This window comes from Salvelinus alpinus, chromosome 34 (assembly GCF_045679555.1).
Source record: "Salvelinus alpinus chromosome 34, SLU_Salpinus.1, whole genome shotgun sequence".
Lineage (NCBI taxonomy): Eukaryota > Metazoa > Chordata > Actinopteri > Salmoniformes > Salmonidae > Salvelinus > Salvelinus alpinus.
In genome coordinates, this window is record NC_092119.1 from 20,379,184 (window position 1) to 20,403,056 (window position 23,873).

The 23,873-nt window shown below is 43.3% G+C and overlaps 1 protein-coding gene across 2 annotated transcripts in view; it reads left to right on the forward strand.

The window, feature by feature from the left end:
* The first annotated feature begins 128 nt into the window (after positions 1–128).
* Positions 129–23,873, forward strand: part of LOC139563866 (zinc finger MYM-type protein 4) — a 29,475-nt gene continuing 5,730 nt past the window's right edge. The window contains exons 1-22 of one of the 2 annotated variants that reach the window (XM_071382841.1): positions 129–646; positions 1,200–1,683; positions 1,830–1,934; positions 2,087–2,136; positions 2,247–2,411; positions 2,542–2,605; positions 10,762–11,074; positions 11,231–11,408; positions 11,553–11,765; positions 12,603–12,750; positions 13,604–13,719; positions 14,004–14,348; positions 14,771–14,921; positions 17,525–17,685; positions 17,973–18,135; positions 18,277–18,393; positions 18,510–18,701; positions 20,589–20,734; positions 21,000–21,126; positions 21,385–21,570; positions 22,982–23,076; positions 23,497–23,653. In XM_071382841.1, the coding sequence (XP_071238942.1) occupies positions 611–646; positions 1,200–1,683; positions 1,830–1,934; positions 2,087–2,136; positions 2,247–2,411; positions 2,542–2,605; positions 10,762–11,074; positions 11,231–11,408; positions 11,553–11,765; positions 12,603–12,750; positions 13,604–13,719; positions 14,004–14,348; positions 14,771–14,921; positions 17,525–17,685; positions 17,973–18,135; positions 18,277–18,393; positions 18,510–18,701; positions 20,589–20,734; positions 21,000–21,126; positions 21,385–21,570; positions 22,982–23,076; positions 23,497–23,653 (3,712 nt within the window). In that variant the 5' untranslated portion in view covers positions 129–610. The remainder of the gene's footprint in view (positions 647–1,199; positions 1,684–1,829; positions 1,935–2,086; positions 2,137–2,246; positions 2,412–2,541; positions 2,606–10,761; positions 11,075–11,230; positions 11,409–11,552; positions 11,766–12,602; positions 12,751–13,603; positions 13,720–14,003; positions 14,349–14,770; positions 14,922–17,524; positions 17,686–17,972; positions 18,136–18,276; positions 18,394–18,509; positions 18,702–20,588; positions 20,735–20,999; positions 21,127–21,384; positions 21,571–22,981; positions 23,077–23,496; positions 23,654–23,873) is intronic. The other variant, XM_071382842.1, reaches the window with a different exon arrangement.

Consider the following 23,873-nt stretch of genomic DNA (forward strand, 5'->3'; position numbering starts at 1 on the left):
GGACATTCCAACCGGATGCTTCAGGTTTCTATATCCGGTGTGAAAATCTGTCTTCTTGTTTTATCTGTAATATTACCCATCAATCTACACTTAATTTTGATCTGCAACGTCAATGCTAAACTACCTAGTAGGGTGCCGGACTAATCCAAATATGCGGGATTTTAGCTTGGAAAGCTAAATAAGGTGTCCACATTGGCTATCTAGCCATAGAAAGGAGTACGAATTCAGATAATATGTACCATGTTTATCTACTGATTGGTTACATTTTAATGTATTGCGTTATTGATTCAAATTACCAGACCATAAACAGAGGATGCGCAAATCTATGGCGCTTTACGGTACAGCCATACCAACAGAAAGGGAGAGTTCGATGTGCATGCAACTTCCCATTGAAAAGCTAGCTAGCAGTTAATAACACATATTAGAATGCCCTCTCCATGAAAATTATTTAATACACATACTACAAATAATAATCTACCTCATGCACAGTGTGAAGTCGCTTTTGCACTGTCTCAAACAATAACATTGTGAAATAGTGCATCCTAGCTAGCTAGCGTTAGCTGCAAAGCCAAAGGAAACTCCCCCGAGAAGAACAGCGCGCAACAAAAACATGGCGGAGTCAGAGGAGGCTAAACAAAAATCTCAGGTGAAAATATGTGAACAAATAATTAAGACATTATCTTATTAACTAGTTAGCCATCTGTTTCTGTTCAGCCTTGTTACAGCCAGCTTCATATATGTCCCTCTTCAACTGCATTAGTAGCTAACGTTAGCTAAACGTCACAGTCGAGCTAACGTTAGCTAGCTAACTATTTAGCTAGCTAACGTAGCAGTGCTCGTAGAACAACCAACCCTCATATTAAAGATGGGCCCACAGTTCTGTCAAAAGAACGTTATGAGATTGTATTACTGTGTAAGTGTACAACGGCCTATGTCAAGAGGTCCGAAACTGTATGGCAGACAGACCATAACCGCAGATCAGGGTCGCTGTTGCAAGCAAGGGCCACTACGGCTGTGTACCTACTACAGTAACTGTTCAGCGGTATGGACCCTCATGGCACAGGCAGTAGTGTGCTTGTTCTGTATGCAATATGGTTTCTGGTTCAAACCCCAGTCAGAACATTCCTCCTCAATATGCTGCACTATTAATACTATAGGTACAAAGTTGTAACTTAAACTGGTTGTCTTCCTCCCCACAGCATGAACTACGGCTGTCCAAGGCTTTTGATGAGGCGGTGAAGCTCTCAGCCCCCATGGCTGGTGAGTCCCAGAGGCAGCACACTCCCCTCTCAACCAGATCTCTCTGGAGCAGCATCACAACCGGACCAGTCTTTGATGCACCAGGACCAATCCAACGTCCTGACGTCGACCATGATTTTAGCAGTGACGATGAGGGGCATGTATTCCCTCACATCTCTCACCCTACCAGTGCCACCTTCTCCCTGGCTGGTCTAGGGGTGGTCGAGCCAGAAGACGAGCTGGATGGGGTTCCTGTGTTTGGGGTAGATGAGGAGGAGGAGGAGGAGTGGAACATAGCCCTGCCCAAGATGGCACTGGGTGATGTGGAGTCTGACAGAGAGTCAGCCGGACGGCCTGACACACAACATGCAGAGACTCAGGATGATGATCAAAATTCGACTGACAGATTCCTTGATGCAGTTTCACTTTCCAAAGTTAGAACAGGTGAGAATGAAACCATGATGTCTAACCTGAGTTGTCCTGTGATGTTCCTCCTCAAGCATTTCTTACTTCTGAACATAACCTTTACATTTCTTACTACTTAGGCCTACTTCTTGTGCAATGATTAACAACAGTCATTCTTTTGACAGCTTCTGAGGAGGCTAGTCAAACTGCTGAGTACAGACTAACCATGCAAGGAGAAAGTCATCTTTCAACTAACCACTCTCTGTCCCCTTTACCAGAGAACAGCTTGGGTAAGACTGCAAGCAACCTTGTCCTGCTAGTTATAACTCATTTTAATAAAAAATATTAATTTGCAAATTTTTCCGCTTCATGCACATGCTATGCACATTATTAGAGCTTTGATGATGATTCCATTAAATTGCCTTTTCTCCATTTCTGTCAGATGAAGGAAGTCTGAATCGGTCTACGGCTGGGGGATCCAGCCGTCAAGAGGTCTGTTACTGTATGACTTAAGTATACAGGTAGTGTAAATGCTTTTATGAACATTACATTTCTTTTGTCACCTTCATTAACCCATTTCGTCCCTTTTACCTGACCTCCAGAGGTCAGAGAATGTGTTCCAGAACCCAGCGATGGGGGACAGAGAAGAGCCCCCCATCTCTCCCCTCATGAACATCAAGGATGAGCCCATAGATGAAGGATATGACTGTGCCCTTCTACCCTCAACACGGAGTATCAAGGAGGAACTGGACAACACAACTCCGGAGGTCAGCCAACGCTCCCATGCCCTGCCTTCAATCAATCTTCCCCCAGCTTTCACACACTTGATTTGATAGTTCTATGATACTGTGTTTTTATTATTATTATACAGACTCTGCTCTGTGTTGTATGTTACAGGAGGAGCTGAGAATCAGTTCTGTCTTTTCCGTTGGAGGAGGAAACTCCTATGGCTCTCCCACTGGTGAGAGAATCAGCATATTACACTGCCTTTAGAAAGTATTCATACCCCTCAAATTATTCCACATTTTGTTGTGTTACAGCCTGAATTCAAAATTGATTAAATTGATTTTTTTCTCACTTATCTACACATAATACCTCATAATGACAAATAAAATAAAAACATATTTTTAGAATTTTTGCTATTACTCTCTAAATTGAGCTCATGTGCATCCAATTTCCTTCAACCATCCTTGAGATGTCACTACGACTTGGAGTCCACCTGTGGCCAATTCAATTGTTTGGACATGATTTAGAAAGCAACACACCTGTCCATATAAGGTCCCACAGTTGACAGTGCATGTCAGAGCAGAAACTATACCATGAAGTCCAAGGATCTGTCCGTTGATCTCCGAGAGAGAATTGTGATGAGGTATTTATCTGGGGAAGGGTATAAAACAATTTTGAGTGTTGAAAGTTTCCAAGAGCACAGTGCTCATCATTGGGAAATTGAAAAAATGTGGAACCCCCCCAGACTCTGCTAAGAGCTGGCTGTCTGACCAAACTGAGCAACTGGGCAAGAAAGACCTTGGTGAGGGAGGTGACCAATAATTTAATGAACACTCTGACAGCTACAGAGTTCCTTGGCTGAGATGGGAGAACCTGCTGGGAAACAAGGTCTACTTGCGTTTGATTTTGTGTAATAAGGCGGTACAAACAGTAGACGTTTTCTTTATTTTTGTGGTCTAGCATGACTGCGCTGTGACTGTGGTCAGCATTGCAGGTGCTTCACGTAGTTAGCAGTAGTGAAATTGATTTTGATTGTGATACCACCTCTGGCCTGCTCGCCTCCCTACCTCTGAGGAAGTACAGTTCCCGCTCAGCCCAGTCAAAACTGTTCGCTGCTCTGGCACCCCAATGGTGGAACAAACTCCCTCACGACGCCAGGTCAGCGGAGTCAATCACCACCTTCCGGAGACACCTGAAACCCCACCTCTTTAAGGAATACCTAGGAGAGGAGAAAGGAATCCTTCTAACCCCCCCCCCCCCCCCCTTAAAAGAGTTAGATGCACTATTGTAAAGTGGTTGTTCCACTGGATATCATAAGGTGAATGCACCAATTTGTAAGTCGCTCTGGTAAGAGCGTCTGCTAAATGACTTAAATGTAAATGTAATAATGATGGGATCAACCTTTTACACCTGTTGTAAGTAGGAAAAGAGAAACAAAAGGGATCGTGATGGAAGTCTGAATACTGCTGGGGAATTGAGTGGTGTTGAAATTAGGCTCTAGAACAGGACACTGTACTGTAGAAGAGCGCTACAAAATGTTTTTTTCCCTGAACCATCAAATTAAAACATTCAGAGAATGATAGGGGTGTTTAAGGACGCCAAAGTTTTGGTATTTGGCAAATTATTGATTTATGCAAATGGTAAAATGATACAGGAGAAAATTCTGACCCTTAATGAGGATCGGGTGAAATGCTATATCCCCGGTGCTAAGGCCAAATGGGGGTAACTGCTGGGATACCACTAACAGTAACCATAGAAGAAGTTATGACTTCCTTGAAAGGTGGGAAAGTAACTGAAGCAAAAAGGATGTTGAGCGAAAAGTGGTAGTCGAGTGGATCCCACAATGGTACTGTTAAACTTTGAAGGGATATTGCCAATCAGGGTACAAATCAAATTTTAAAAATCAAATTGTATTTGTCACATGCGCCAAATACAACAGGTATAGATAGACCTTACAGTGAAATGCTTACGTGTTAAAATATTTACTAAAATAAACTGAAGTAAAAATATTAAATAAAAAAAATCAAGTAGCAATAAAATAACAGTAGCGAGGCTATATACAGGGGGTACCGGTACAGAGTCAATGTGCGGTGGCACCGGTTAGTCAAAGTAATATGTACATGTAGGTAGAGGTAAAGTGACTATGCATGGATAATAAACTGAGAGTAGTGTAAAAATGGGGGCTGGGTTGCCATTTGATTAGCTGTTCAGGAGTCTTATGGCTTGGGGGTAGGAGCTGCTACCGCTTGCCGTGTGGTAGCAGAGATAACAGTCTATGACTAGGATGGCTGGAGGCTTTCGCAGTTTTTTGGTCCTTCCTCTGACACCGCCTGGTATAGAGGTCCTGGAGGGCAGGAAGCTTGGCCCTAGTGATGTACTGGGCCATACACACAACCCTCTGTAGTGCCTTGCGGTCGGAGGCCGAGCAGTTGCCATACCAGGCGGTGATGCAACCAGTTAGGATGCACTCGATGGTGCAGTTGTAGAACTTTTTGAGGATCTGAGGACCTATGCCAAGTCTTTTCAGTCTCCTGAGGGGGAATAGGTGTTGTCGTGCCTTCTTCACGACTGTTTTGGTGTGTTTGGACCATGATAGTTTGTTGGCGATGTGGACACCAAGGAACTTGAAGCTCTCAACCTGCTCCACTACAGCCCTGTCGATGAGAATGGGGGCGTGCTCGGTCCTCCCTTTTCTGTAGTCCATGATCATCTCATTTGTCTTGATCACATTGAGGGAGAGGTTGTTATCCTGGCACAACACGGTCAGGTCTCTGACCTCCTCCCTATAGGCTGTCTCGTCGTTGTCGATGATCAGGCCTAACACTGTTGTGTCGTCGGCAAACTTAATGATGGTGTTGGAGTCATGGGTGAACCGGCAGTACAGGAGTGGACTGAGCACGCACCCCTGAAGGGTCCCTGTGTTGAGGATCAGCGTGGTAGATGTGTAGTTACCTACCCTTACCACCTGGGGGCGACCCGTCAGGAAGTCCAAGATACAGTTGCAGAGGGAGGTGTTTAGGCCCACGGTCCTTAGCTTAGTGATGAGCTTGAGGGCACTAAGGTGTTGAACGCTGAGCTGTAGTCAATGAATAGCATTCTCACGTAGGTGTTCCTTTTGTCCAGGTGGGAAAGGGCAGTGTGGAGTGCAATACAGATTGCATCATCTGTAGATATGTTGGTGCGGTATGCAAATTGCGGGTTGTCTAGGGCTTCTGCGATAATGGTGTTGATGTGAGCCATGACCAGCCTTTCAAAGCACTTCATGGCTATAGACGTGAGTGCTACGGGTTGGTAGTCATTTAGGCAGGTGACCTTGGTGTTCTTGGGCACAGGGACTATGGTGGTCTGCTTCAAACATGTTGGTATTACAGACTCGGTCAGGGACAGGTTGACAATGTCAGTGAAGACACTTGCCAGTTGGTCAGCGCATGCTCAGCGTACACGTCCTGGTAATCCGTCTGGCCCTGCGGCCTTGTGAATGTTGACCTGTTTAAAGGTCTTACTCACATCGGCTACGGAGAACGTGATCACACAGTCGTCCGGAACAGCTGATCCTCTCATGCATGCTTCAGTGTTGCTTGCCTCGAAGCGAGCATAGAAGTTATTTATGTCTGGTAGGCTCGTGTCACTGGGCTGCTCGCGGCTGTGCTTCCCTTTGTAGTCCGTAATAGTTTGCAAGCACTGCCACGACGAGCGTCGGAGCCGGTGCTAGGAATGCTAAGTTATCGTGTTAGAGAATATGTGCCACCTCCACTTCACTGCTTTTATGCCAAAGGACAGAGCATATTGCTAATGTGTACAAAGGTAAAATTAGATGTGCAAGGTCTGGTGGGGATCAAGTGTACGGAAAATGTAGATCTGATACTAAATTAAATGTTGCAACTGTGAGCGTGTAGTGCAGAATACTGGTGATGTGATGTACAATACAAGCCATGGAAGCGCAGAGGTACAAAGTAACGAATAATGTATCCCTTGAGGAGGCTGTTTGGAATATGAACAAGCCTTTTAATCTAAATGCTCTGGTTTCAGTACATTAGCAGTCAGTGGTGGCTGCTTCTAGGATGCCCATAGCACCGAGGGGGTCCATGGCACCTCGGACTAGTGTTAATGTGACACGCGAGCATAAATACATGGTAACAGAGAAATCCATGGTTGTAAATCGTATAGACTGCATAGCCTTCTTGTGTCGAGCAATCAACATCGGCCATATGAAAAAGAGCAGGACTGCACGAATAATGGAACGAGTGAAGGCATTCCAAGAAATACTGAACATTACTGAAGTTTCAGTACCCTTGATACATCAGATGATCGGGAACAGAATAAATTGTTGTATTATGTGTTTTATCATCTTCCTTCAATGGAATGCTAGAAGCTTTATTGCTAATTGATTTAGAGATGAAACCTGATGTGATATGTCTTCAAGAGACGTGGCTTAGACCACATCTTTATTTTATTATTCCTGGTTATTGTTCAATCAGATCTTGCTAGAACTGGTCTTGCATATCGTAATATACAGTATTTGTTCCACCTGAATATGAATGCGTGATGGTGCAAGTCTACAGTACAGGTAGTCATATTAAGCTGTTCAATTTCTACAGTGTTTGTCGACAACAATCAGTAGCGATGCTTGATGAAATATCAGGATGCTTGGGTTCTAGAGAGATATGGTGTGGTGACTTTAATACACTTATTAGTTTGTGGAAGCACACATACAGATAGATGGTAATTGTGTGATTGTCGAAGATATGAGGATAGCAAGAGCTTTAGTATGTCTTAACGATGGATGTGGTACGAGAATAGATGTTGACAGAGGGGTTACATCCTGCCTGGACCTCACACTGGATTCTAACTCTATTACAGCAATGTGTGAGTGTAATGGATGATTCTACTGTTGGGAGTGGCCATTTCCCAGTTTGATATACCATTTACATTTTACATTTTAGTCATTTAGCAGACGCTCTTATCCAGAGCGACTTACAAATTGGAAAGTTCATACATATTCATCCTTATTCATCCTGGTCCCCCCGTGGGGAATGAACCCACAACCCTGGCGTTGCAAGCGCCATGCTCTACCAACTGAGCCACAACTGAGCCACACGGGACCACACACCATGAAGTGTGATGTCACTATTCCAGATAAGACACCATTCAGAAGATGGGGCTTTCCTAAAGCGGACTGGGAAACGTTTGGATAACATTGTTTAAACTCTGTTGCAGAGTTGTCTCTAGAGAGGCGTGTTGATGTTGATGCTGCCTAGAGGCCATCTCTTATTTTGAATGCAGAGAACTTACCAGTGGGTAAGGAAAGAAAGGTGGTTCCTTTGTGGACTGAAGAGTGCTCTGCGGCTATTCGAGGAAAGAAATATGGCCAACAGAGTATTACGTAGGACTTTGACTCCTGAAAATCTGGTTAATTTCCAAAGAAGAGAGCTTTGGTGTATAGGGTCGTTAAGTCTTCCAAGAGAAATGCATGGAGACGGTTATGTTCTACAATAGGCAGGGGTACGGAGCTGGAAGATGTTTGGTCCATGTTGAAGAAGATGACTGGAAGAAGCAAAAGTACTCGAATTCCAGTTTTGGTTGATGGTGATAATCTCTGTATCAGATTAAGATAAAGCTTACCTGTTGGGAAAGAAATTTGCTAATGTACATTCGTGGCCAAAAGTTTTGAGAATGACACAAATATTAATTTTCACAAGGTCTGCTGCCTCAGTTAGTATGCTGTCAATTTGCATATACTCCAGAATGTTATGAAGAGTGATTTGCTATGCAAATGAACTGAATCCCCCAAAAACATTTCCACTGCATTTCAGCCCTCCAACAAAAGGACCAGCTGACATCATGTCAGTGATTCTCTCGTTGACACGGGTGTGAGTGTTGTCAAGGACAAGGCTGGAGATCACTCTGTCATGCTGATTGAGTTTGAATAACAGACTGGAAGTTTCCAAAGGAGGGTGGTGCTTGGAATCATTGTTCTTCCTCTGTCATCCATGGTTACCTGCAAGGAAACACGTGCCGTCATCATTGCTTTCACAAAAAGAGCTTCACAGGCAAGGATATTGCTGCCAGTAAGATTGCACCTAAATCGACAATTTATCAAATCATTAAGAACTTCAAGGAGAGCGGTTCAATTGTTGTGAAGAAGGCTTCAGGGCGCCCAAGAAAGTCCAGCAAGCGCCAGCACCGTCTCCTAAAGTTGATTCAGCTGCGGGATCGGGGCACCACCAGTACAGAGCTTGCTCAGGAATGGCAGCAGGCAGATGGAAAAAGATTTTCAACGGACTGTCTTATTTATTTGAACACAGATGTTTATTGAGTCAATGTCAAAGTCTGTTTGACATTGAAAAGGCATACAACACTATGTGGAGAGAAGGCCTACTGATTAACATGGAAAGACGGGGTATTGGTGGGGGGGTTATATAAATGGGTTCTGGTCTTCTTATTTATCCGTTCTTTTCAAGTTAAAATAGGATCCAATTTGTCTGATTATGGAGTTGTTGTATTCTTAATTGTATTCCTCAAGGCATTTCTATCAGTCCTATTCTGTTCAACATTATGATTAACAATGTGTTTACGAATGTGGTTGGGACATTGGGGCTTCCCTATATGCTGACAATGGAGCTATTTGGAAGAGGGTAAGGTATGTCTCGTGATCAAATTGATTCAACAAGCTATACAAAACAAAAATATAAACGTAACGTGTTGGTCCCATGTTTCATGAGCTAAAATAAAAGATCCCCGGAATTTTCCATAAGCATAAAACACTTATTTCTCAAATTGAGTGCACATTTTTTTATCCGTCCGTGTTGGTGAGCATTTCTCCTTTGCCAAGATAATCCATCCACCTTACAGGTGTGGCATATCAAGAATCTGATTAAACAGCATTATTACACAGGTGCACCTTATGCTGGGGACAATAAAAGGCCACTAACATGTGCAGTTTTGTCACACAATGCAAGTTTTGAGGGAGCGTACAGTTGGCATGCTGACTGCAGGAATGCCCTCCAGAGCTGTTGCCGGGTAATTTAATGTTAATTTCTTTACCATAAGCCACCTCCAATGTCGTTTTAGAGAATTTGGCAGTATGTCCAACTGGCCTCACAACTGCAAACCACGTGCAACCATGCCAGTCCAGGATCTCCACATCTGGCTTTTCTTCTTTCTGAAACCAGCTACCGTGACGGCTGATGAAACTGTGGGTTTGCACACCCAAAGAATTTCTGCACAAACTCTCACAAACCATCTCAGGAAAGTGTGATCTTCACGGATGACAAGATCCTGAGGCCCATAGTCGTGCCATTCATCTGCCGCCATCACCTCATGTTTCAGCAAGAGAATGCACGGCCCCATGTCGCACGATCTGTACACAATTCCTGGAAACTGAAAAGGTCCCAGGTCTTCCATGGCCTGCATACTCACCACACGTCACCCATTGACCATGTTCGGATGCTTTTGATCGATGTGTGCGACAGCATGTTCCAGTTCCAGTTTTTTAAGGTATCTGTGACAAACCGATGTATAGTTGTATTCCCAGTCATGTGAAATCCATAGATTAGGACCTAATGAATTTATTTCAATTGACTGATTTCCTTATATGAGCTATAACTCAGTAACATTTTTGAAATTGTTGCATGTTGTGTTTTATATTTTTGTTCAATTGGCTGTTTAAAGATGGTTTGTTGACTGGGGATTCAAATGATCAGTGCCAAAGTCTTTGCTGTATGTTCTTCTCATGAAAGTTGCTGATAATAAACTGTTTTTGTATGGACATCCTATTGGTAGGGTTTCTACGTTGAAATATTTGGGTCTATTGTTCAATGAGAGAGAGACATGGAAAGATCATAAATGTTGAAACAAAGTGTTAGAAGGCGGTGAATCTTATGCTCTCTGGTTATGGTAGAAGCTTTTATAGTTTTTTTACCAATATTTACAGATGGTTCCAAGGAGCAGGCATTTACATTCCTCAATTTGATGTGGAGAAACAGTACTTGTGTCATGTTGTTTAAAATCTCTTACATACAGTACCAGTCAAATGTTTGGACACATCTACTCATTCAAGGGTTTTTCATTATTTTTACTATTTTCTACATTGTAGAAAATAGTTGAGAGAATGCCAAGAGTGGGCAAAGCTGTCATCAAGGCAAAGGGTGGCTACTTTGAAGAATCTGAAATATAAAATACATTTTGATTTGTTTAACACTTTTTTGGTTACTACATTTTTCCATATGTGTTATTTCATAGTTTTGATGTCTTCACTATTATTCTACAATGTAGAAAATAGTAAAATAAAGAACAACCCTGGAATGAGTAGGTGTGTCCCTACTTTTGACTGCTACTGTATGTATTCACAATAAAATAAATAGGTGCTTGATTCTGCCCTGTCTCCTTCAGGCTCTATGGCAGCCTCCCAGAACACCACCTCCATATTTGGTCCAGGAAGAAGTCTAGTTCCACAGGGGCCAACAATGACCCTCAGGAGCCTGGCTCCAGTGCCCCAGCCACCCCAGCCTCAACCCCAGGCCCCCAGCAGCTCCAACCCAGCCAATGCAGTGCGTGTGTCCTGCTCAGGCTGCTCTAAGATCCTGCTGCGCGGTCAGACTGCCTTCCAACGGAAAGGATCCACCCAGCTCTTCTGCTCCACCGTCTGCCTCACTGGGTTCACCCTGCCTGCCATCAAACTGAGAACCTGTTACCAGTGCCTCAAGTGAGTCACTCAGCCACTGTCATCCAAGTCCCAGCTGAACTGTGGTGGTGCTCCAAATAACATTAATTTTTTTTGTCTTCCCCATTACTGTAAAATTCTCTTAACTTTATTGCTGTTTATAACTATTTATCTCTTGTCTATAACTCATATCTTCAGGGAGATCGAGGACCCCAAAGATGTGATCAGTGTCATTACAGACAATAACCTGAAGGATTTCTGTAGCCAGTTCTGCCTCTCCGTGTTCAACCGCAGGAGGAAACCAGGGCCTCTCTCCATGCCTTCTGTCCAAGAGCCTGCCACCCTGAGGTGCAGTATGTGCAAGAAGAGCGACACGGTAAGGGACATGACTGACAACCACTGGTTCGACTAGTTCACTTCTAGTTCTAACTCAATCGCAGGTGAGGTTACATGAGGAAATGTTTTATTTGACTTGATAATTTAGCCTGATTTGATAATCCTCCATCCACCTCTCTCTCAGATTCAGCACGAGGTAACTCACCAGGGCTCCTTGCACAAACTGTGCAGTGATGAGTGCTTCATGCGCTTCCGCTCCTCCCACAACCTGGTCATAAACGTCTGTGAGAGATGTGGCGAGTACTGCGCCAGTGCTGACAGGAACTGCCGGAGACTCCGAGTAGAGGGCGTCACCATAAAGTTCTGTAGTCCTACCTGCATTAGCACTTATAAACAGGTAAGCACGTACAGTCAAGTAGTACACACAGACAGTCCCACATAGAAACCGTACTCCACTTTTGAAAACTGTCTGGCCTTGGTCATAGATGGTCATATTGTCTTCTATCACAGTGGTTCCTAAACTTTGGGGCACGCGGGGTCGGCTGAGTTCCCAAAAAAAGGAACTCAGTTCGGCTTTAAACTTACTCTTGAAAGTTGTAATAGTAGAATGCACATTAGGTACTGCATTATCAGTTCCTCTTGTCATGTAAGTCATTGAATACCTTCAAGAGCTGTTTATAACTTCTAAGAAATGTTCAGATCAACTAGCCCATGTCAGCTAATGTTTTTTTATTTAGTCTTTTTTTTAGCCCATAGATATTATTGTAATTTTTTTTGTCACTCAAATAGCACATGAATACACTTAAGACGTGGCAAAATGTTTACAATTGCAAGAAATTATTTAAAACTGCTAAATTTGCTTTGCAACCCATGACAAAATGTGTAGAATTGCAGGAAATAAGCTTTAACCCAAAATTCTCTCCACCAACAAGAGGGGTTGAACAGTTTGTGTCATGAACAGTGCTTGTGCCCATAGAAATAGACATGGCGTGGGTGTGCGCGCGTGCCCGGGGGGGGGCCCAGGGGGGCCCAGAGTGAAAAAGTTTGGGAACCGCTGTTCTATCAGGTAGTCGGAGGATGGGCCTCCCCTCTGAGGCTCGTTCCTCTCAATGTTTCTCTATAAATAAATTATTGCTATTATGCACATTTATCTCACTGAGTCCCCGTCTCATCTTGTCCATCATCAAATCTCTCCTAGTTTTATCCACTCTTTCCAATTGTTCCTGTATGACAGACAACCACCAAGGTGATGCCGTGCGGACGCTGCCGTGACCTGAGGCTCATGTCTGACATGTTGGAGAGCACCGACTCGGAGGGCAAGGTGGAACTCTTCTGCAACTCCATCTGTGTCAATAAAAGCTGGCCTCAGAACGAACTGTCAGGTAGCATTGACTTTACCATGGTATAAGCGGAAGTCTGCAAATGTATTTTATTTATCGATATTTTAGGCCTTGTGTTGTCGGAAAGGTCTGAAATCTGTTTCTGACTGATATAATTTTTTCTGGGATGCGTCAGCATTTCCATTTAGTACAATAATTATTAGTCAGAGAGTGGAAAAACCCTGCAATGGCTTCTGGACTAGGCTCGGTCAGCAGATTTCCCCCACAAGCCAGGAAACAATTGAGCTTTTCAACCAATATTTCACCATGAAATTGGTATTGAGATGTATTTGCAGTGGTATTAACAAGTAATTTCTCTACCATAAGCCGCCTCCAACGTCGTTTTAGAGAATTAGGCAATACGTGCAACCTGCCTCACAAGCGCAGACCATTTGTAACCACGCCAGCCCAGGACCTTCTTCACCTGCGGGATCTGGTGCGGAGGAGTATTTTTGTCTGTAATAAAGCCCTAATGTGGGGAAAAACTAATTCTGATTGGCTGTGCCTGGTTCCCCGATGGGTCGGCCTGGCTCCCATGGCTGCGCCCCTGCCCAGTCATATGAAATTCATAGATTAGGGCCAAATGAATTTATTTCAATTGACTGATTTCCTTATATAAACTGTAACTCCGCAAAATCGTTTAAATTGTTGCATGTTGCTTTATATTTTTGTTCAGTATACATGATTGTACTGAGAATTGTATTATTATTATGGAATCCGATTTAGATATCTACAGTTTATTACTGAACTGTTTTAATGATGGCTTACGTTGGTAGACTTGATCATCTGTGACCTTGCTGACTAGTATGTAAAAAATTGCCATTCTATAATAACGTCCCCCTGTTGTCACACACAGGAACGGCATTCCCATGTACCTACTGCAAAGTGAAGGCTGTCTCTCAGTACCACCTGGCCATGGTGGACGGTAGCATCCGCAACTTCTGCTCCTACACCTGCGTCAAGACCTTCCGGGTGCTGCTCATTGATTAATTGGTTAAATGGATTGAAACAGATTGTATATTACATATGATCTGTGCTTTCTGTGTGTGTATATTAAAGACTGTTCGGTCTCTGTTAGGTAGATTTTAGAGGGATTTAATGTATTTTCTAGCATGCATTTAGGTATATTTTACATAATTATACATTATGCAGAACCATACATAAAAATAAGATGCCAATCAGCCTTTAGAATACGGATTTTACAGAATACATAATATGGCTCTTTTAATGTGCTCTCCTACGATGTAATCTGGTAGGAGGCCGAAGGCAGCCAGCCTCCCCCCCAGCAGGGCCAGATGAACGGCTCCTCATCCACTGGTCCTCCCCCTCCAGCACCACCCCAGGGCTACTTCCGTCCTTATCCCCCGTCCTGGGTCCCCACTACTGGCCACCCATACGCTCCAGCCCAGACCTCTGCTCCACCTCTACCCTATGGAGCCGCCCCAGACATGGCTAGGGCCTATGGAGCAGGGCAGCATCAACCAGGGCTGCCCATGCCCCCCCCCCCCTCCTCTATCTCCACCCCCAAGGGGCATGTGAAACTCTCCTGCCATCAGTGCCCTCAGCAGTTCCGCTGGAAACCTGAGCTCTACGAGTACAATGTAGGTACCTCCCTCTCGTTCCTGAACCTCGTTGTTCATTTCTGATGTGTCATGGCGATTGTAAAATTTGTGGGGGGTTTTTTTCAAAATTTTTAGTTTAACCTTTATTTAACTTTAGTTTTGTGATGGGGATTTTTTGTTTATGCTCTTGTGATGGGGGTTGTAGTTTTGTCTAATGTTCTTGTGATGGGGGTTGTAGTTTTGTCTAATGCTCTTGTGATGGGGGTTGTAGTTTTGTCTAATGCTCTTGTGATGGGGGTTGTAGTTTTGTCTAATGCTCTTGTGATGGGGTTGTAGTTTTGTCTAATGCTCTTGTGATGGGGGTTGTAGTTGTATCTGTCTAATGCTCTTGTGATGGGGGTTGTAGTTGTATCTGTCTAATGCTCTGTGTCCTCCTGGGCTCTTGTGTTGTGTTCCTTCAGGGTCGCACCATGCAGTTCTGTTCCAAACCTTGCTGTGTTGAGTTTAAGAAACAGAGTAATGTCATAGTGAGGTGTGAATACTGCAAACTGGAGAAGTTGGTCAAAGAAGTCATAAAATATGACTTCATCGATCGGCCTTTCTGCAGCGAGAGTGAGTACCGAATCCCCTTTCTCTCCCTCTCTTTCACCCTGTCCTTCCCCTCATTCAGCTAGTCCTTCCCCCCGTTCAGCTAGTCCTTCCCCTTGTTCAGCTAGTCCTTTCCCTCGTTCAGCTAGTCCTTTTCTCTCTTCAGGGTTTAAAGTTATCCGTCTCTGTGACAGATTTTTGTCATATTGATTCTGAAGCAGACGTTTTTTTTTTTTAATGACAATAAATGTATTCTCAAAATATATATGTACATACATACATACATACAGTGCATTTGGAAAGTATTCAGACCCCTTGACTTTTTCCACATTTTATCACATTACGGTCTTATTCTAAAATGTGTTTATTTTTAATGCATTTGGAAAAAGGTCTAAACCTGTTTTTGGTTTGTATTTTGTGTAGAATGATGAGGGGGGGGAAACTATTTTATCAATTTTAGAATAAGGCTGTAACCTAACAAACTGTGGAAAAAGTCAAGGGGTCTGAATACTTTCCGAATGCATTGTATATTAAGCTGTGTGCACTGAACTGACATGCATGATTGTTGCTAACACTCCGATGTTCAGATGACGGGAATTAAATAATCTATAATGCACAACACCGCGGTAGAGCGGTGTGTAGCCTACTGTAGCTGCTCAGAAGTAATTCAAAGCCTCTACTTTATCACTCGGGTTAAGATGCAACTTTCCAGTGCTTATATTTTTGCAATGTAATGATGTAGGGGAGGGAAACGTATTCTGACAAGCAGTCCGTGCACAACAATTCTTAATGGAACAGGAAAACACTTTTGAAAGTAGGTTTGGCAAATGTATTTTTAAAGCAGTGTTGGCCTTTGTTTAAAGAGTTGGGTCCCAGTTTTCCATTGCTAACTTTATTTCTTTACACTTTCAATTGCGCGAGTGGCATCGTTTTACGAATGCAGTTTTACCACCGGAGTTTCAAGCATGGTTTAGGAGAGGGTGCGCAACGATAATGATCGGTCGTTCGCAACAACCATCAATGGTTATTTTTGGAACCGTCTGGAACCGAATCGTGAAAGCCGTCGATTTGTCTCCCTGGGTTTCAAACTGTTAGCTACTATAGCTTTTTAAGCTGCAGACATAAATTATAAAAACATTCTCTGACGATGGTTGTTCCTCATTACATGAACAATATAGTTAGGAGACAGCCTCATTCTGGTCCAGATTAAATTTTGTCAACATTTTTGTTGTTGCAGGCCATATAATAATTTGGTAAGATAAAAATGTATTTTAACTCACATTTCACGATCTGACAATGGTAGGCAATGTTTCAGGCTTTATATTTGAGATTTACATTTTTTTCGTGGGCAGAGAAGAAGAGGAAGAGTCCCAACTCTGTTGAAAATATCTCTCTCCAGCAGGTGGCGACGTTCCGTCACCAAGCAAGGAGTTTTTTAATGGAGTGTCGATTTTGGTCAACAACAAAAAATGTATGGCTTATATGCTACGTGAGTTTTATTTGATCAAATGGAAGTTTCGTAATGCTTAAGTTGTTACGAGTGTACTGATATACGTAGGACACGTGACATCCCGGCAATTTTGAGAAAAACACTTTAGCGGAGTTGGCTATGCATATTCATGGTGTGAGGCTCGTAGCGTAGCATCTCTCTCCATGGAATACAGGCGATTGACGTCAACAATCCGCATTGAATATTCAAAAATGATTATAACAATGAGATGTATCCACCAATACAATGACTCCCATTGTTAAGGAATGGAGATACAGTGCATGTATCTTGTCAGTATATCCATAATCTTTGTTTTAGTTCAATTTCCACGTATTATTGAACGAAGAGCCGTTTGGGAGCCAAATAAACAGTTATTTTAGGTGAATGTAGCCAAATGAATCGGCTGACAGAAAAGCCTCGGAATGACCATCACTACACAACAGCTCAAAGGGAACAATGCTGTCTTAAAAGGGCAATGACATAATTTGTAATACATTTGAGTGAATAATAATTAGTAAATATGTATAGATATTTATTATAAAATAATAATAATAATAACTAACAACAATCTAAATGCAGATAGACAAACCCCATGCTTCAGCCTATGTACATTTTATAGCCACTATGCTGCATCAGTTGGGCTCCAGATGATAATGCATATTGCTAATAGCACATCTGATAATATAGACCATGCATAGGCTATATGCATGGTCCAATATGTTTTAATAATTTTCACCAATATGTTTTTGGGTTCATTTCTGGAGGTGGAAATTATATTTTATGTTGTCAGCATTTTTATTTTCATTCATTTTGGAATAGAAGGTGCTTTTATGTATATCAAAATTGTCCCTGGGAGGACCCCACACCCCCTAAACAAGGGGACTGGAATTGGTCAAACACGCAGTCTAATGCATGGACAAAATGATCCTCTTTCCCTAAAATCATGATGATCATGACTTTCTTACATGAAAGGGGAGGTTAACGTGGCCCCAGACCATCCATTCTGATATCAACTTAAGTTTGTCATTGGATTTCTTTTTTTTCAACCCGTCGTTCACGTAGTCCTTTTCTCTCATCCCGTACACCAACTAACCTCATCATATTTTTCTCTTTGTGTGTGTCTGTGTGACTGTAACAGGCTGTAAGCTGCTCTTCAAGCACGACATGAAGGGGCCATGGCGGATGTGTGCCTACTGTGCCAACATCAGCCCCGATATGATCCACAACCACTTTGGTGGCAAGATGCAGGAGTTCTGCAGTGAGGCGTGCATGTCAAATTACACTGTTCTTTTCTATGAGGTCAGAGCTAAAATCATCTTTATGCATGTTGACCTCTGGGTTGTATGTAGCAATCATCTTAGAGTAGGAGTGCTGATTTAGGATCAGTTTTACATGGACAGCAGGCACCTGATCCTAGATTAGCACTCCTACTCTGAGACGCTTTCTGAATTCGGGCCCTGGTCTCTCGCTCTCTTGATTTGATTACCTTACAACCACTTCCTGGTTTGATAACTGGGAGCTGTCTATTTAGTCCACAAATGGTTGAAGTCCTTTGAATTGCTGACCTGTTGTCGTTCCCTCCCCAGATGGCTAAGTGTGAGTGCTGCAGACGTCAAGGGAAGATGAAAGAGCAACTGAAGTGTTTTGGGGCTGTGAGGCTGTTCTGTACCTTGGAGTGTGTCATTCAGTACTGCTATCAGACCTTCCAACAGCACCCTTGGACTAGCAACGGCACCACTGCTACACAGGGTACTACTCAATTAAATTCCTCTTGAAAACGACTACCTGGTTGTCTGACGTATTGCTACATTTCCTTTTTAATGACGGATTTAGGCATACTACTCAACATGTCTCTCATCCCTGCCCTTCTTTCTCTTTCTCCCGCTGTAGGCCCATCCCAAACTCCATTCCCCTTCTCCAAGCCAGCTCCTGTCATTGCTGATGTTGTATCGTTGGCCACCTCTCCTGCTGACCAGCCCCATACTACGGCTGCCACAGCCCTGACTGGTAGCTAGCAAACTCATCTAGAACACTGTGGAACACCAAGCACGGTTAAGACATTGTGAAGAAGAGGTCTAGTAATATAAGCTTGGAGTTAAGACTGTTTTTTGTTTTGCTTGCAGGAGCTCTTCCGACATCTAACTCTCATGGCAAGAGCCTGGGCGATGCGAGCACCCAGACGGAAGCCATGAGGATCTCAGCCCGCCGGAGGATCATGAAGAACAAGGCCATCATCTGTAAACCCCTCATGCTGGACCAGCAGACCAGCTGCCAGATTCAGACGCAGACCACAGAGAAATCCATGACATCAATGGGTACAAAAAACACCATGCAATTCTTATCATTTGCAACTTTTTAAAAACATACATATATATATATATCTATATATATACAGTGGGGAGAACAAGTATTTGATACACTGCCGATTTTGCAGGTTTTCCTACTTACAAAGCATGTAGAGGTCTGTAATTTCTATCATGGGTACACTTCAACTATGAGAGACGGAATCTAAAACAAAAATCCAGAAAATCACATTGTATGATTTTTAAGTAATTAATTTGCATTTTATTGCATGACATAAGTATTTGATACATCAGAAAAGCAGATCTTAATATTTGGTACAGAAACCTTTGTTTGCAATTACAGAGATCATACGTTTCCTGTAGTTCTTGACCAGGTTTGCACACACTGCAGCAGGGATTTTGGCCCACTCCTCCATACAGATCTTCTCCAGATCCTTCAGGTTTCGGGGCTGTCGCTGGGCAATACGGACTTTCAGCTCCCTCCAAAGATTTTCTATTGGGTTCAGGTCTGGAGACTGGCTAGGCCACTCCAGGACCTTGAGATGCTTCTTACGGCGCCACTCCTTAGTTGCCCTGGCTGTGTGTTTCGGGTCGTTGTCATGCTGGAAGACCCAGCCACGACCCATCTTCAATGCTCTTACTGAGGGAAGGAGGTTGTTGGCCAAGATCTCGCGATACATGGCCCCATCCATCCTCCCCTCAATACGGTGCAGTCATCCTGTACCCTTTGCAGAAAAGCATCCCCAAAGAATGATGTTTCCACCTCCATGCTTCACGGTTGGGATGGTGTTCTTGGGGTTGTACTCATCCTTCTTCTTCCTCCAAACACGGCGAGTGGAGTTTAGACCAAAAAGCTCTATTTTTGTCTCATCAGACCACATGACCTTCTCCCATTCCTCCTCTGGATCATCCAGATGGTCATTGGCAAACTTCAGACGGGCCTGGACATGCGCTGGCTTGAGCAGGTGGACCTTGCGTGCGCTGCAGGATTTTAATCCATGACGGTGTAGTGTGTTACTAATGGTTTTCTTTGAGACTGTGGTCCCAGCTCTCTCCAGGTCATTGACCAGGTCCTGCCGTGTAGTTCTGGGCTGATAACTCACCTTCCTCATGATCATTGATGCCCCACGAGGTGAGATCTTGCATGGAGCCCCAGACCGAGGGTGATTGACCGTCATCTTGAACTTCTTCCATTTTCTAATAATTGCGCCAACAGTTGTTGCCTTCTCACCAAGCTGCTTGCCTATTGTCCTGTAGCCCATCCCAGCCTGTTGCATGTCTACAATTTTATCCCTGATGTCCTTATACAGCTCTCTGGTCTTGGCCATTGTGGAGAGGTTGGAGTCTGTTTGATTGAGTGTGTGGACAGGTGTCTTTTATACAGGTAACGAGTTCAAACAGGTGCAGTTAATACAGGTAATGAGTGGAGAACAGGAGGGCTTCTTAAAGAAAAACTAACAGGTCTGTGAGAGCCGGAATTCTTACTGGTTGGTAGGTGATCAAATACTTATGTCATGCAATAAAATGCAAATTAATTACTTAAAAATCATACAATGTGATTTTCTGGATTTTTGTTTTAGATTCCGTCTCTCACAGTTGAAGTGTACCTATGATAAAAATTACAGACCTCTACATGCTTTGTAAGTAGGAAAACCTGCAAAATCGGCAGTGTATCAAATACTTGTTCTCCCCACTGTATATATGTGTGTATGTTTATTTTTCACAACAAACCAGCCTCGTCCATGAAGTTCTAATAATATGTGTTCGTTATATTTCTTTGGCCTCGCCCTGCCGCTGAATTTGTAAATCAGACCTTGCACTACATGTACATAGTGGTTTTAAAGGTTTAGTATTGACCTCTGTTCATCATCCTCTCTCTCGTTGATGTTATTGTTTTAGGGTTCGCAGAGACTGGGTTCACGTACACAGAGAACGGGGAGAAAGTGCGGGTGATTGTGATGCCTGTTCCTGTGCCTGTCTTCATCCCAGTGCCTATGCACTTGTACAGCCAGTACACTCCTGTGCCCATGGGTATCCCTGTGCCTGTACGTCTGCTCTGTGTCCTCTCCTCATGCCCACATCCGCTTTCTCTTTATATGCCTCAGAGTAGATACTTTATTTTTCAACGGGAATTACTAGGAAGTACCCATCCCTGATGTCCTTAACACTCACAGGCCCCCACAAACACCCTCATGTCTTGGATTGATATATTTCTGAGAACCCCACCATGTTACATGGTGCATTCTTTTAATGGTCTGTTAACTTGGCTGGTTAAACCATATTGTTCTGTTCTTTGTGCCCCCTGTCCAGGTGCCAGTGCCCATGGTAATACCCCCCTCGTTAAGCCGTTCAGAGCTCAAGGACAGAAAAGACAATGTTCCATCTCAGACCATGGCCGAGGAGGAGGAGGAGAAAGACAAACCTGTCTCCCATGGAGGTGAAGAGAATAGTTTTTACTCTGAGCTGTGTATCGTGTATGAGAACGTTACTGTATCTTTATTGTTGCTTGGCATACCAGCTTGAACAGGTCTCTCTTGCAAAATACATGTTACCTCCATAATGAGATGAACCTGTATTAATAGATAGGCATTGTGTTTGAAAAGCAACTTTTTAAATGAAAATCTCTCTGTGGTGGAGGCTCTTACTGAATGCTTACATAACATGTTGTCTGTCTGTCTGTGGTGTTTATCCACAGATCAAGGCAGCGCCTACAGTGGGGACCTGGAGTCGGAGGCCGTGTCCACCCCCCACAGCTGGGGTGGAGAGGACGAGTCCACCTCCACAACCAACACCCAGAGAGGGGCAGAGAAGCCTTCCGAGCACCCCAGCACAGCTCCCTCCTCCCCTCAACTTTTGGACCTGGAGGCTGACTACCCCCCTGGTGAGAGAGGCTCTGAGAAAGTCAACATGCATTTATGTTCCCAGACATTATTTATACAGTTAAGTCAGTTAAGAACAAATTCTTATTTGCAATGATGAACTTGCAAATTCCCACATATCACATCTGTGTCATCTGTATACTGTCATTATAAACTGGGTGGTTTGAGCCCTGAATACTGATTGGCTGACAGCAGTGGTATGTCAGACCGTATACCAAGGGTTTGACAAAACATTTCTCTTTTAATGTTCTAATTACATTGGTAAGCAGTTTATAATAGCAATAAGGCTCCTCGGGGGTTTGGGATATATGGGGGTTTGGGATATCTGTAACCAAGAACAGCCTTTAGCCGTGGTATATTGGCCATTTACCACCCCCCCAGTCCTTATTGCTTAATTATACAACGGGTGGGTCTAATTCTGGATGCTGATTGGTTAAAACCGCTTTCCAGCCGGTCTATTCCACAAGATACCACCAGCTAAAGCTTGATCTCAACTGTAAAAAGCATCTAGATATTTTCTTTTAGACTAGCATTTGGTTTTCAATATAGGAGATTTATATAAACCTTGCTGTCTGTCTCTGACATTGGCAACATTGTTTCAATATTGAAATTCGTTCTCCAACTGTCCCATTGTAATGAACGTGTAGTGGTCGGGACGAGACAGACAGGCAGCTTTTCTCAGCCAGTCGAAATCATGAATCTGAGTAGTTTTTATGGATATATACAAAGACATGTCAATAGAAAACAGGTAAAATGAAACAAAATGCAGCTAGTGTGCTGTGTTTCGAGCTTCAGATTTAAGTGATTGTGTTAGCTGTGTTGTTGGCTAGCTCCTCAGAACAACAGTGTCCTGACGAGAGAGCACATTTTCTATGCCAAGAGAAATCGCGCATCATTAGCTCATTGTTATGGAAGTCTCCAAACAAATACAAATGCGCTTACTTTACTGTTATTCTGGCTGCACTGTTTGACGTGACTGTAAGTTAGCCGTAGTTGGCTAGCTAGCAAGCAAGGGATAAGAATGTTGCCAGCCAGCATGGCAATAGAACATTTAGAACGAGCGACTGGGTTGCGTCCATAGGTGCAGAACAAAAAGACTTGTCTCTGGCAACCGGACCGATAGAACAAACAACCAGCCAGGTTGGGTAGCAACCGTAGATGTGTGTCGGGACTATATCTCGGGGAAGGATGAACTAGTATGACTAAATTCATCTAAATATAACGTTTTAAATTAAAATATGTCAGTCATTATTTGACCATGTTGGTAACCTGCATGAAAGTGATAATGCACTCGAAGCCAGTGTTTGGAGGATATATTTGCACAGTTTGCAATAACACCCGTACCTCCAAATATCCTCCAAACACCGGCTTCTCGGGGATTTTCACTTAAATGTGTATTCCATGCTGTTTCAGATTTGTTTGATCCTGCTGCAGTGAAGGGGCAGAGACTGACTGTGAAGATTAGAAGACGTAAGAGACCCAGAGAAGGCTTCCCTCCCAGTAAACGGGTATGTCAATGATATAAGTACGTCCCAAATGGTACCCTATTTCCTTTTTATAGTGCACTAGTTTTTGACTAACAGTAGTGCTCTATAAAGGGAATAGGGTGCCATTTGGGTGCAACATAGTCTACTGGTCACATGGGTGCAACAAGTCTTTTACTGGTCACATGGGCTAGGTGATAGTAATATAACACTTGTAATAAAGTAGTCATACAGTATAGTAATATAATGGTAACAGAACTAGTTAGTTAGGTAGTATGGTCTCTGTCACATCAGCGCCATTATTACTTTTGACTGCAATAGGGTTGTATTATTAAATAAAACCAAAGATATTATACAGTAGAAGTAAGTGGTTTCTACTCCTACTACGTTGTTGGTCCAAATGTTTTTCTCTTTCCCTTTCTGTGGGCGCTTTCTGTATTGCAGAGTTGTAAGCGAAGTGGGAGTATTGACATGGTGGAGCCCACCGTTTCACTCCCTCCTGCCAGATCAAAACTCCATCACAAGTACGGGGTGAAAGCCTGGAAGAATTGGGTCCTGCAGAGGAACAAACAGATTGACTGTGAATTTTCCAAAGATGCCTGTGAGTCAAACCTAACTGCACAGACCATTTTTAGATCTTTGCTTATCATGTAAATTGACTCTAAAATATGCTACCGGTGTTCATGTACCTTTTGTGGTGTTCTGTGTCCATCTTTCTCCCTATGGCAGCTAAATCCATGGTTCCCTGATCTGGTTTTCTGTGTCCATGTTTCACCCTTACAGCAGCTAAATCCATGGTTTCCTAATCTGGTTTTCTGTGT